This window comes from Anomaloglossus baeobatrachus, chromosome 5 (assembly GCF_048569485.1).
Source record: "Anomaloglossus baeobatrachus isolate aAnoBae1 chromosome 5, aAnoBae1.hap1, whole genome shotgun sequence".
Taxonomy (NCBI): Eukaryota; Metazoa; Chordata; class Amphibia; order Anura; family Aromobatidae; genus Anomaloglossus; species Anomaloglossus baeobatrachus.
In genome coordinates this window covers 569,349,561-569,362,560 of record NC_134357.1, presented here as the reverse complement: position 1 = coordinate 569,362,560, position 13,000 = coordinate 569,349,561, and the positions used below count along the sequence as shown (strand labels likewise).

General features: G+C 44.6%; 1 protein-coding gene across 1 annotated transcript in view; it reads right to left on the bottom strand.

Moving 5' to 3' along the window:
- The window catches only part of LOC142313057 (uncharacterized), a 178,934-nt gene that overhangs the window by 123,932 nt on the left and 42,002 nt on the right, over positions 1-13,000 (bottom strand). Inside the window, exons 3-4 of the mRNA XM_075352043.1 lie at positions 3,527-3,617; positions 535-1,532 (exon numbers count right to left, since the gene is read on the bottom strand). Of these exons, the coding sequence (XP_075208158.1) occupies positions 535-1,443 (909 nt within the window). The 5' untranslated portion in view covers positions 1,444-1,532; positions 3,527-3,617. The remainder of the gene's footprint in view (positions 1-534; positions 1,533-3,526; positions 3,618-13,000) is intronic.

Genomic DNA, 13,000 nt, shown 5'->3' with positions numbered 1-13,000 from the left:
TATGTCATGGCTATCATGAAGATGTGACCGTATGATCACCTCCGTGAGCTCGGCGTGAGTGATAGCCGAACTTCGGCTCATATCCTTAATGTAATTCTTGGTTCAATGTTGATATACCAGCTGCATACCATATCCAGTCCACATTTAGTCTCATCTGATAACTAAGAGGCCATAATTATTAGACGTCACATGCTTGGTGTCTGACATTTGTCACGTATTCTGCTGGTCAACCCCTTTTAAAAAGCAGTTTTAGTGTTTATATAAAGTATTTTACATACATGGTGAATATTTCGGCTTGTTCTATGCATTCTACTTGCTAATATTTATTGGTCATTGCATACAGTACATTTCCTTATCATTTATTGTTCTAAATTGCTTTCCCTTTTAGACTTGCAAATTAGTCAATAACATAACTCACTGAAAATTTTCATTTACAATTCATCAATAAAATAAATTTATAAAATATGAAACGTGTGAAATTTTTCTACTTTAAAGAAAAATGTAATTTCTTTGTTAAACATCTTCCCATTCTCAAGATTCCTCTGTGTGTGTTCTATCATTCCTAACAAGAGTTGATTTACAGGAACAACAATCCCCACATTCTGGACATGAAGATGGCTTCTCACCTGTATGAGTTCTCAGATGTACAGCAAGATATGAATTCTTGGTAAAACATTTTCCACATTGTGGGCATGAAAATCGCTTCTCCCCTGTGTGAATTCTCAAATGTGCATTAAGATTTGATTTATTGGTAAAACATTTCCCACATTCTGAACAAAAAAATGGTGTCTCCCCTGTGTGAACTCTCAGATGTACTTTAAGATATGATTTACTGGTAAAACATTTCCCACATTCGTGACATGAAAATATGTTCTCGCCTGTGTGAATTTTCAGATGCCCATTAAGATATGATTTCTTGTTAAAACATTTCCCACATTCTGGACATGAAAATGGCTTCTCCCCTGTATGAATTCGCAGATGTGCTCTAAGATATGATTTACTAGTAAAACATTTCCCACATTCGCGACATGAAAATGGCTTCTCCCCTGTGTGAATTCTCTGATGTGCTTTAAGATATGATTTACTGGTAAAACATTTCCAACATTCATGACATGAAAATAGGTTCTCCCCTGTGTGAGTTCTCAGATGTGCATTAAGATATTGTTTACTGGTAAAATATTTCCCACATTCTGGACATGAAAATGGCTTCTCCCCTGTATGACTTCTCAGATGTACAATAAGATAGTCTTTCCTGTTAAAACATTTCCCACATTCTGAACATGAAAATGGTTTATCCCCATTATGAGTGTTTTGATGTTCAGCATCGTTTTTGAGATTTTCATTTTGCTTAACATTCTGTAATAAATCAGAAGATAGGTCCTGTTGATGAGGAATAGATGATAGATTTCTGTTGTGAAGGGCTGGTGATATATCTTGAATCATGTCGTGATCTTCAGATATATATGGCTTGATACCATAATCAGCTGCTTCAACATTTGTAAATGGCAGATATCCCTCTGACGCAGAGTCATCTGCCAAGAAAAAAAATACAGATTTTTTCAGAAATTCTGCCTTTTCAAACAAATTGTATTAAAATTCAATTAATAGCTGATGAAAACAGAGGTACAAACTGCAGACATCATTGCAAGGACTAATAGATGATGATATTAACCCCTTAACGACAGCCGATACGCCTTTTTCACGGCAGCCATTAGGGGCCTTAATCTTCAGTGATGTTTTTTCATGTTGCTGAGTATTAAGTAGATATCGCCATCCAGTGGGCAAACATCCAATCATCCACTGGCTGACCGCTGTATATGACAGGACACACCTTGCGCCATCGCACTCTGAGATCATCTGATGACGCCAGGGTATGATAACCTGTTAGACCCAGCTTTATGCAGAGTCTAAAAGGTAGAGTCTAAAAGGCAGAGTCAGTGAGAAACTAACAGGTCTCAGGTACTGCAATACACTAGTACTACAAAGCATGAGACCAAATATCAAAGTAACAAAAATATTCATGTCTAACAGTGGGTCAGAGTGAAAAATAAAAAAAAAAAGTTAAGTGTAAACCCCCCCTCCCCCCCCAAAAAAACCATGAAAACCCGTTTTGCCACTAAAAACGCAGCTTCTGGGTTAAAACAAACAAACAAAAGATATTTACACATAATTGATATTGTCACATCCGAAACGACTGTCTGGTCATTTATTTTGTATGGAGAAAACAGTAAAAGAAAACAACCTAAATTGTGTCACGAGGTGTGATGGGATCACTAGGAACAGTGGAGCCTAAACTGTCCCTCAGGTTAAAGGAACCCTCGTTGACCCTGATCCCAAAGATATGCCTGAAGGTGGTGATGTTTGGGCCGCCTTCCTTACCCTCACTCCTATACAACCCTGGTCTAGTGGCCCCCTATCCCTCCCTCCACCAAGGAGAGGGCTGGGACAGGAGTGATTAATCCCACACAAATAAGTAGATGGGTGGAAATAAAAAACAAAAAAACTCAAACTCACAAAGGTACAGACAATACATGATCAGTAGGAAACTAAAAGAAAGGGAGGAAATAATCAAACAACAAAAGTATTTTCACAACACACCGAAGTTCACCAGCAACAGGATATCAAAGCAAAAAGACCGGGATCGCAAAAGCTATAATTGGCATGGGAGTACAGGCTCCACCATCCTAAAAAGGGTGGAGGCGACTGTGATAGGTCTCCTGCAACGTGTAACTCAAACAGTAATCCACAGACTAGAAGATATCAACTCCTGCAAGCCCCATTACTACCAAGAGCACAGCTGGTCAACGTCCGAGCCTTTCTGTGCAACTCAAAAGGAGTATCGTGAAGAGTGTCTGACTCCGCTGTGTGAACAGCATCAAAAGTAGTCTTGACACTCAGCGAGTTTCCAGTTAGACACCATGTGACAAAACAATGCCAAAATAGATTTTCCATCATACTAAAAATTTTATAAGAAATGATCAAAAAAATCATGTTACAAAAAAAATGGTAGAACTGAAACCGTTAAAACCGTCCTGAAAAAAAACAAAACACAAAATGCCTCAAATCGAGAAAAAAAATAAATCGTTTTGACCTGAAAAAATAACCAACCTTATCAATTTTATATAAATAGTACCAAAAAAACAAACAGTTCAACAAAGTCTATGTTTTAGAAACTTTGTTATGAAACTTATATGCCTTATGGATAAGTACTAAGCCATCGCATTCATCTGTTAATGTAATAAGTACTCGTCTCTTGGGGACCAAGACCAGACAAGCTGGTACACTGACAGACCCCGGGTGTGTGCTCTTGTCTACGATGCATCGCTATTAATTGGACCAACAATGGCAGATGTGGATCTCACCCCAAATTAGCTCTCAAGAAGGGAGTTTCCACAACAATGGAATAGAAAAAGCTAATTTTTTTTTATAAAAAAAACCAAACAAAAAAAAAACAAAAACATGTTTAGCATGTACCAATTGTGATTGCATCAACCGGTAAATAATAAATATAGAAGCTACTACTCACCTGGGCGGCTATCTGTAGGAATCTCCTCTTTACTCCGCTCATCACCCCTCACATATGTCTCTGTGGTATTAATATGGGGCAGATCTTCCCCCTGAAACAAATATTGTAAAAGTCACAGACAGATGGAGAAGTCCCATCTATGATCAGCTCTAATCCTGCCATCTCCACCGCTCTCATTACACAAGTATAACATATATAATACTGGAGGATAAAACAAGACTGAGCACAAGACCTTCACAGCCGTCTACACATCATAGGGAGATTTCATGACACCTTCTCTCCATCTACCTGATGATCCTGAGGAACATCTGGATCTTCTTGTTTACAGTCCTGTGGGAGAAGAGGACGGGGACATCTCTCTGGTGTTGTCCTCTTACTGGATAGACCTGGAGGAGACACATACAGGGACTGAATTAATTCCTTGCATACATATAATTATAGGCCGTGTGTATTTAGTCCTGTCTATTACCTGGTGATGTGAGGGGCTGGGGAACCTCCATCATGACGTCCTTGTACAGATCTTTGTGTCCTTCTAAATACTCCCACTCCTCCATGGAGAAATAGACGGTGACGTCCTGACACCTTATAGGAACCTGACACATACAATGATACTGTCATCCCCCGATCCCTTCATAGCGTTACTGTATAATGTCCCAGCATTCCCAGCAGTGTCACCTCTCCAGTCAGCAGCTCAATCATCTTGTAGGTGAGTTCTAGGATCTTCTGGTCATTGATGTCCTCATGTATCGGGAGGTGAGGTGGAGGCCCCATGATTGGGCTCAGGGGTCTTCCCCATCCCACAGACACAGGGGCCTGATAGCGCTCACTAGAGGTCTTCTTTACTACTGTGTAATCCTGGTTATGGAGAGACACAGTAAGAAATCTCACTCCAGACATTTCCAGAGTTCTCACCTCTCCAGTTCTGTCCATCTGTTATTCCCATAGATAAGAATGATGTAATGTGACCTCATCAGAATCTCTCACCTCTCCAGTAAGCCGGAAGAGGATCTCTAGGGTGAGGTGTAATATCCTCTCCGCCATCTTGTCCCTGTCCATATCCATCCTTCACGGGGCAATCAGGGGAATTCTCTTCTATAGAAGATCTCCACTGAGAGGATCCGATATTGTAGGGACCTGAATGGGGAGAAGATGACTATGTAATATCATAAAGAATCCGCTGTAATATAATTACTGGAGACTTTTTATCCCATTACTGGCCACACATATTATGTTATTATATAGTGTTCACCTGTTTTGGGTGAACACTACATAACATAGTATAGATTTTTTTTCCTATGCAGACTCTGTAAGTGAAAAAAACCCAAAAACTCATCTTTACTGCCACATTGATTATCATTCGTCCAAGTGCTGTCTTTTTTACAGGAATGGATTGGTGCCGATAACAGCACGGTAGTCGAGGTTAGATAGGATCTTCACAGCCCCCAGAATGTAGTCGTTATAGTTTTGTATCACTCTACCATGCCACACTTTTGGAATATTTATTTACCCACAGTGCAGCAGATAATCCGCTTTTCCTTCTTCCTTTTGATACACTATGTTGGAATTCTTTTGACTCGTGGAGCAGCAGCAACTGGAAATGTACATCAGCTGTTTTAAGAGTTTTTCTTTTCACAACCACACAAAGTGGGTGAATATCGCAACACCAGAACTACAGGTATCCCATTAATGCCCTATACCAGTGATGGTGAACCTATGGCACGCGTGCCAGACTGGGCACGCAGAGCCCTTTTTGCTGGCACGCGCGCGGTCACTACACTGAGCCACTTTGAACTATCGGTGTGATCGCGCCAGCAGTTCAAAGTTGTGTTTAGTAGAGGAGACATCTCTCCTCCTTCTGACACGCCTCCTCTCCTGGGCCGCAGGCCTGTTGCCTAGAAGACGGGGGAGTGTCAGTAGGCGGCGCCAGCGTCTTGTGGCCGCACGGGAACTGAACTGACTGAGGACCCAGCGGCACGCAGCGGAGGAGCGGAGGCTGGAAGGTGATTTTTTTTATTTTTATTTATAAGCTGTGTGCGGCTGTGGCAAGGTGTGGTGGGACAGAGCCAGCACGGGGCAAACAAACAGAGCACGGGGCAAACAAACAGAGCACGGGGCAAACAAACAGAGCACGGGGCAAACAAACAGAGCACGGGGCAAACAAACAGAGCACGGGGCAAACAAACAGAGCACGGGGCAAACAAAGAGCACGGGGCAAACAAAGAGCACAGGGCAAACAAAGAGCACAGGGCAAACAAAGAGCACAGGGCAAACAAAGAGCACAGGGCAAACAAAGAGCACAGGGCAAACAAACAGAGCACGGGGCAAACATGGAGAGCAAGGGGCAAACATGGCTGCAAGGATGGGGGAAACAAGCAAAGATGGAGAGAAACGTGCAAAGATGGGGGAAATGTGCAAAGATGGAGAGAAACATGGCTGCAAGGATGGGGAAAACATGGCTGCAAAGATGGGGGAAACCTGCAAAGATGGGGAAAACATGACTGCAAGAATGGGGGGAAACATGACTGCAAGGATGGGGGAAACATGCCAGGATGGGGGGAAACATGAAAGGATTGGGGGAAACATGAAAGGATTGGCGTACATGAACATGTCAGGATGAGGAAAAATGCCAGGATGGGGAACATTTAGCAGGAAGGGTGACATTTATCAGCATGGGGTACATTTACCAGGATGGGGTACGTTTACCAGGAAAGGGGACATTTACCAAGATATGGGGACATGCCTGAATGGGGTACATTTACCAGGATGGGGTCATTTAACAGCATGGGGGAACATGCCAGGATGGGATATATTTACAATGATGGGGTACATTTACTAGGATGGGGTACATTTACCAGAATGAAGGACATTTACCAGGAATGGGGTACATTTACCAGGATGGGGAATATGCTGGGATGGGGTACATTTACCAGGATGGGGCCATGACGGGGACAAATATACCTGAATGTAGGAAATATAAGTAAGGATGGGGGACATGTTTACCAGGAAGTGGGACAGAACTACACAATGAAAAGGGAGGGGAGCAACTCGTACATCTTTATGGGATTTCAAGATGTTCAGACTTTGAAATGTAGATGTGCATTACAGGGTGACATCTGATTGCATTCCAGGCTAAAATCTCTGTCTAATATGCTGCAATTTTTTCCAGAAAGATCAATCCAACTGCTGTGTCTGGAAAGGGCAGGAGCTCAGCTTCAATGTGTGGTAAGCATGCATGAGCGTGATGCCCCCTGCTGAAGAGAAGAGAAGACTACAAAAGGTAAGGTTACAATCAATTATTTACATAATAGGATTGGTTGGCACTTCAGAAAAAAAAAATGGGTTTAGGGCTACAGTTTGAGCACTCGGCCTGTGAAAGGTTCGCCATGACTGCCCTATACTGTGCTCTTTCATTATCCCACAGCCTACGCCATCTTGTTGCTCATGTGAAGCTCAGTCGCCGGCTTGGCTTCTTAAGGCCCAGTCACACTAAACAATTTACCAGTGATCCCAACAACGATACAACCTGATAGGGATCGCTGTAAGTTGCTAGGAGGTCGGTGGTCACACTAAGCGACGCTCCAGCGACCCCACCAGCAACCTGACCTGGCAGGGATCGCTGGAACGTCGCTACACGTGGAAGCATGCTGCTCTTGGTAACTAAGGTAAATATCGGGTAACCAACCCGATATTTACCTTGGTTACCAGCGCACACCGCTTAGCGCTGGCTCCCTGCACACCTAGCCACAGTACACATCGGGTTAATTACCCGATGTATACTCTGCTACGTGTGCAGGCAGCAGGAGCCGGCTTCTGCGGACCCTGGTAACCACGGTAAACAGCGGGTAACCAAGAAGCCCTTACCTTGGTTACCCGATATTTACCTTCGTTACCAGCGTCCGCCGCTCTCAGCCGTCAGTGCTGGCTCCTGCTCCCTGCATTCCTAGCCACAGTACACATCGGGTTAATTACCCGATGTGTAGTCTGGCTATGTGTGCAAGGAGCAGGAGCCGGCACTGACAGCTGAGAGCGGCGGACGCTGGTAATGAAGGTAAATATCGGGTAACCAAGGTAAGGGCTTCTTGGTTACCCGCTGTTTACCGTGGTTACCAGCGTCCGCAGAAGCCGGCTCCTGCTGCCTGCACATTTAGTTGTTTCTCTGTCGCTGTCACACACAGTGATGTGTGCTTCACAGCGGGAGAGGAACAACTAAAAAATGGCCCAGGACATTCAGCAACAACCAACGACCTCACAGCAGGGGCCAGGTTGTTGCTGGATGTCACACTAAGCAACATCGCTAGCAAGTTGTGCCTTAGCAGCGATGTTGCTAGCGATGTTGCTTAGTGTGACGGTACCTTTAGAAGTCTGTATTGTTCGCATTACACTTGTCACGGGTGTGTCACGGTTGACAGACAACCCTCTTGTGTCCAGCTCAGAAGGTCGCTGGGTTTGGCTACACAAATTGCTTCTTGATATTTCATTCTTTCTTCTTTGGTCTGAATTCAATTCCATGTATCTTCTATGTCAGCGTTAACTCTGTCTCCTTTAGGACCCTGCGGAAACCTTGGCAATTTAGCTGCTAATCCTTATCCCCACTCCCTGAGTCCATACATACCTACATTTCCCCTTGGTTTGTTGCTGGCGATAAGAATTACTCCTATGCTGTCTACATTGCAGGCAGTCGGCTTGGAATCACCTGTGAAGACACGTTGTTGCATGTTGCTGTATTTCTTCCAAACTGATCCTGGAGATCAGTTGTCAGTTTGTATTCCCTTGATTGTTTTCCCGATGTGTTTTATAGCACTTAATGGGGTTGACTAGTGCTCATCCCGTTCAGTCACTGCCTAGGGTCCATTTCAGGGTCAACCACGGTCTAAGGGGCACTTTGCACACTATGACATCGCAGGTGCGATGTCCGTGGGGTCATGTCGAAAGTGACGCACTTCCGGCGTCGCTCTCGACATCGTAGTGTGTAAATCCTAGATGATACGATTAACGAACGCAAAAGCGTCGTAATCGTATCATTTGTGTAGTGTCGGGGAATTCCATAATTACGCTGCAGCAACGGTACGATGTTCCTCGCTCCTGCGGCAGCACACAATGCTGTGTGTGAAGCCAGTGGAGCGAGGAACATCACCTTAACTGCTACCCGCAGCTCATGCCGACAATGCTGAAGGAAGGAGGTGGGCGGGATGTTTAAGTCCTGCTCTGCTCCGCCCCTCCGCTGCTATTTGCCGCCTGCCGTGTGACGTCACAGTGACGCCGCATGACCCGCCCCCTTAATAAGGAGGCGGTTCGCCGGCCAGAGCGACGTCGCAGGACAGGTGAGTGCATGTGAAGCTGCCGTAGCGATAATGTTCGCTACGCCAGCAATCACAAGAGATCGCAGCTGCGACGGGGGCGGGGGCTATCGCGCTCGGCATCGCAAGCATCGGCTTGCGATGTCATAGTGTGCAAAGTGCCCCTCCTTGATGCATAGGTGCGGAACCTATCTAGGGATGTCAAGGGAGCGAACGGAAGGTTTTATTAGGGAGTCACCATCTTCTCCTTCTCTAGAGACAGGGTTCCTCTCTTTCCTCATCTCGTTTTTCGTCGTTTGCCTAATTTTCCCCCATACCTAGTATGACAACTACAGGGCATTTAAGTAGAAACATTGCATGAAAAATACCCTGACTATAAAAAAATAAATTGCAAGTGCTTAATAACAGGGTACTTAGTGTATACATTTTTGCAAAAAGGCAAAAAGCTGTCTCACCTCGTCACGGTGTACCCATCTGAGACAGTCCCTAACCTACTGAAGTTAAAAACATTATCAATACCTGACTTGTGTCATGTCAAAACTCCAATATGAATGGTGGCAAGTGGTCAGTTGTGTCTCAGATTAAATACACAGCAAAGTGAGACGCAATTAGCTGTTCAGTCTCAGTATTAGGAGGGCTGCGCCCCCAACTTGCAATCTGTCTCAGATGGGTACACCGTGACGAGGTGAGACAGCTTTTTACCTTTTTGCAAAAATGTATACACTAAGTACCCTGTTATTAAGCACTTGCAGTTTATTTATTTATAGTCAGGGTATTTTTCATGCAATTTTTGTCTTTGGCTTTCTTCTAGTCTTAAGGCTGCAATTCACATGCTTAATGTTGCATGTTTACTGAACATTGTTTCAGCTCAGGTTTTTGGTGTTTTTAGGGCATTTAAGTAGAAGCATGCAATGGTGATTTGCTCATCTCAAACGATTTATTGAAACAAAATCCAACAACAGTGGTGGGTATACCCTCCACCCCCCCCCCCCCAAAAGATGGCAATGTCTCAACTTGATGTGTGGCCTTGAGCATCAATTAAAGTTTACAATGACGTTTCTTTCTGTTCACAAGTGAAGTTATTGTCTGTGGAGGCCGGTATCCCACTCGTCTTGAAGGGCGGCCCTTATGTTATTTAGGTTCTGGGGTACAGAGTAATGAACCTCTAGAAAGCGACAGCTGATTCCATAATGAAGTCTAAGGGGTACTTTACACGCTGCGACATCGCATCCGAAATATCATCAGGGGTCACGTCGTTAGTGACGCACATCCTGCGCCGGTAGCAACATCGCAGAGTGTAAATCCTTTGTGCGATGATAAACAATCGCAAATGCGTAGAAAATCGGTGATCTGTGTAGTGTCGGTCATTTTCATAATGTCGGGTCGACCGCAGGTACGATGTTGTTTGTCGTTCCTGCAGCTCCACACATCGATGTGTGTAAACCCGCAGGAGCGACAAACATCTCCTTACCTGCGTCCTGACGGCAATGCGGAAGGGAATAGGTGGGCAGGATGTTATGTCCCGCTCATCTCCACCCCTCCGCTTCTATTGGCCGGCCAATTAGTGACGTCGCGGTGACGCCGAACGCACCTCCCCCTTGAAGGAGGGATAGTTCGGCAGTCACAGCGACGTCGCTGACAAGGTATGTGCGTGTGACGCTGCCGTAGCGATAATGTTCGCTACGGCAGCAATCACCACATATCGCATGTGCGACGGAGGCGGGTAATATTGCGCTCGGCATTACTAGCCAATGCTAGCGATGTCGCAGCGTGTAAAGTACCCCTTAATCTGCCCTTTTCTTCCATTAGCTGTATGTAACGATATGTAATGTACTATATACAGTACAGACCAAAAGTTTGGACACACCTTCTCATCTCTAGAACAACTGTTAAGAGGAGACTTTGTACAGCAGGCCTTCATGGTAAAATAGCGGCTAGGAATCCACTGCTAAGGTCAGGCAACAAGCAGAAGAGACATGTTTGGGCTAAAGAACACAAGGAATGGACATTAGACCAGTGGAAATCTGTGCTTTGGTCTGATGAGTCCAAATTTGAGATCTTTGGATCCACCCACTGTGTCTTTGTAGAAAAGGTGAACGGATGGACTCTACATGCCTGGTTCCCCCTTTGAAGCATGGAGGAGGAGGTGTGACGGTGTGGGAGTGCTTTGCTGGTGACACTGTTGGGGATTTATTCAAAATTGAAGGCATACTAAATCAGTATGGCTATCACAGCATCTTGCAGCGGTATGCTATTCCATCTGGTTAGCGTTTTGTTGGACCATCATTTATATTTCAACAGGACAATGACCGCAAAACACACCTCCAGGCTGTGTAAGGGCTATTTGACTAAGAAGCAGAGTGATGGGATGCTACGCCAGATGACCTGGCCTCCACAGTCATCAGACCTGAACCCAATCGAGATGGTTTGGGGTGAGCTGGACCACAGAGTGAAGGCAAAAGGGCCAACAAGTGCTAAGCATCTCTGGGAACTCCTTCAAGACTGTTGGAAGACCATTTCCAGTGACTACCTCTTGAAGCTCATCAAGAGAATGCCAAGAGTGTGTAAAGCAGTAATCAAAGCAAAAGGTGGCTACTTTGAAGAACCTAGAATATAAGACATATTTTCAGTTGTTTCACACTTTAAGTATTTCATTCCACATGTTTTCATTCATAGTTTTGATGTCTTCAATGTGAATCTACAATTTTTAGTCATGAAAATAAAGAAAACTCTTTGAATGAGAAGGTGTGTCCAAACCTTTGGTCTGTACTGAGATATCTCTCATATATATATATATATACATATACTAGCTGTACTACCCAGCTTCGCCCGGGTTAATAACTGTTAACAAAATAGAATGTATTAACATTCCCGGGATAGAATGTATAAATAGAATGTATTAACGCCCGGGATAGTAACTGTCTCTCTGTTTCTCTCCCATTCTCTGTCTGTCTCCCTCTCTGTATATATCTCTCTGTCTCTCTCTCTCTTTGTCTGTCTGTCTCTTTCCCTATCTGTCTATCTCTGTCACTTTCCCTCTCTGTCGCTTTCCCTCTCTGTCGCTTTCCCTCTCTGTTGCTGTGTCTGTCTTTGTCTGTCTCTTACCCTGTCTGTCTCTTTCCCTTTCTTTCCCTGTCTGTCTGTTTCCCTGTCAGTCTGTCTCTTTGTCTGTGTCTGTCTCTTACCCTGTCTATGTCTGTTTCTTACCCTGTCTATGTCTGTCTCTTTCCCTGGCTGCATTGTGACAAGCCAACATTCCATTTAAGGGCGTGGCTGCGCATTCTTCTGAAGTTCTGGCTGCACTGTGGCTCCCAGCTCAATTCACTTTATTGGAGGCAGGTTTTTTGGTGAATAACTGTAAAGCGTGGGGTTAAAATTTCCCCTCAAAACATAGCCTATGATGCTCTCGGGGTCCAGAAGTGGGAGTGTGCAAAATTTTGTGGCTTTAGCTGTGACGGTGCAGATGCCAATCCCGGGGACACACACACACACATTCAGCTTTATATATTAGATATATATATCTAATATATAAAGCTGTGTGTGTGTGTGTGTGTGTGTGTGTGTGTGTGTGTGTGTGTGTGTGTGTGTGTCCTGGATGGCATCTGCACCGTCGCAGCTACAGCCACAAAATTTTTCACACTCACACTTCTGGACCCCGAGAGCGTCATAGGCTATGTTTGAGGGGAAATGTTAACCCCGCTCTTTACAGTTATTCACCAAAAAACCTGCCTCCATTAAAGCGAATGGAGCTGGGAGCCACAGCGCAGCCAGAACTTCAGAAGAATGCGCAGCCACGCCCTTATATGGAATGTTGGCGTGTCACAATGCAGCCAGGGAAAGAGACAGACATAGACAGGGTAAGAAACAGACACAAAGAGACAGACAGACAGACAGGGAAAGAGACAGACAGGGAAAGAGACAGACAGGGAAAGAGACAGACAGGGAAAGAGACAGAGATAGACAGACAGGGAAAGAGATTGAGACATACGGAGAAAGAGACAGACAAAGAGATAGAGAGACAGAGAGATATATACAGAGGGGGAGACAGACAGATAATGGGAGAGAAACAGAGAGATAGTTACTATCCCGGACAGCGCCGGGTGCTATGTTGTGAGGCAAAATTTTAACCCCGCGCGTTCCAATTTACCAATCAATTTTGCCCCTATCTACATAATGG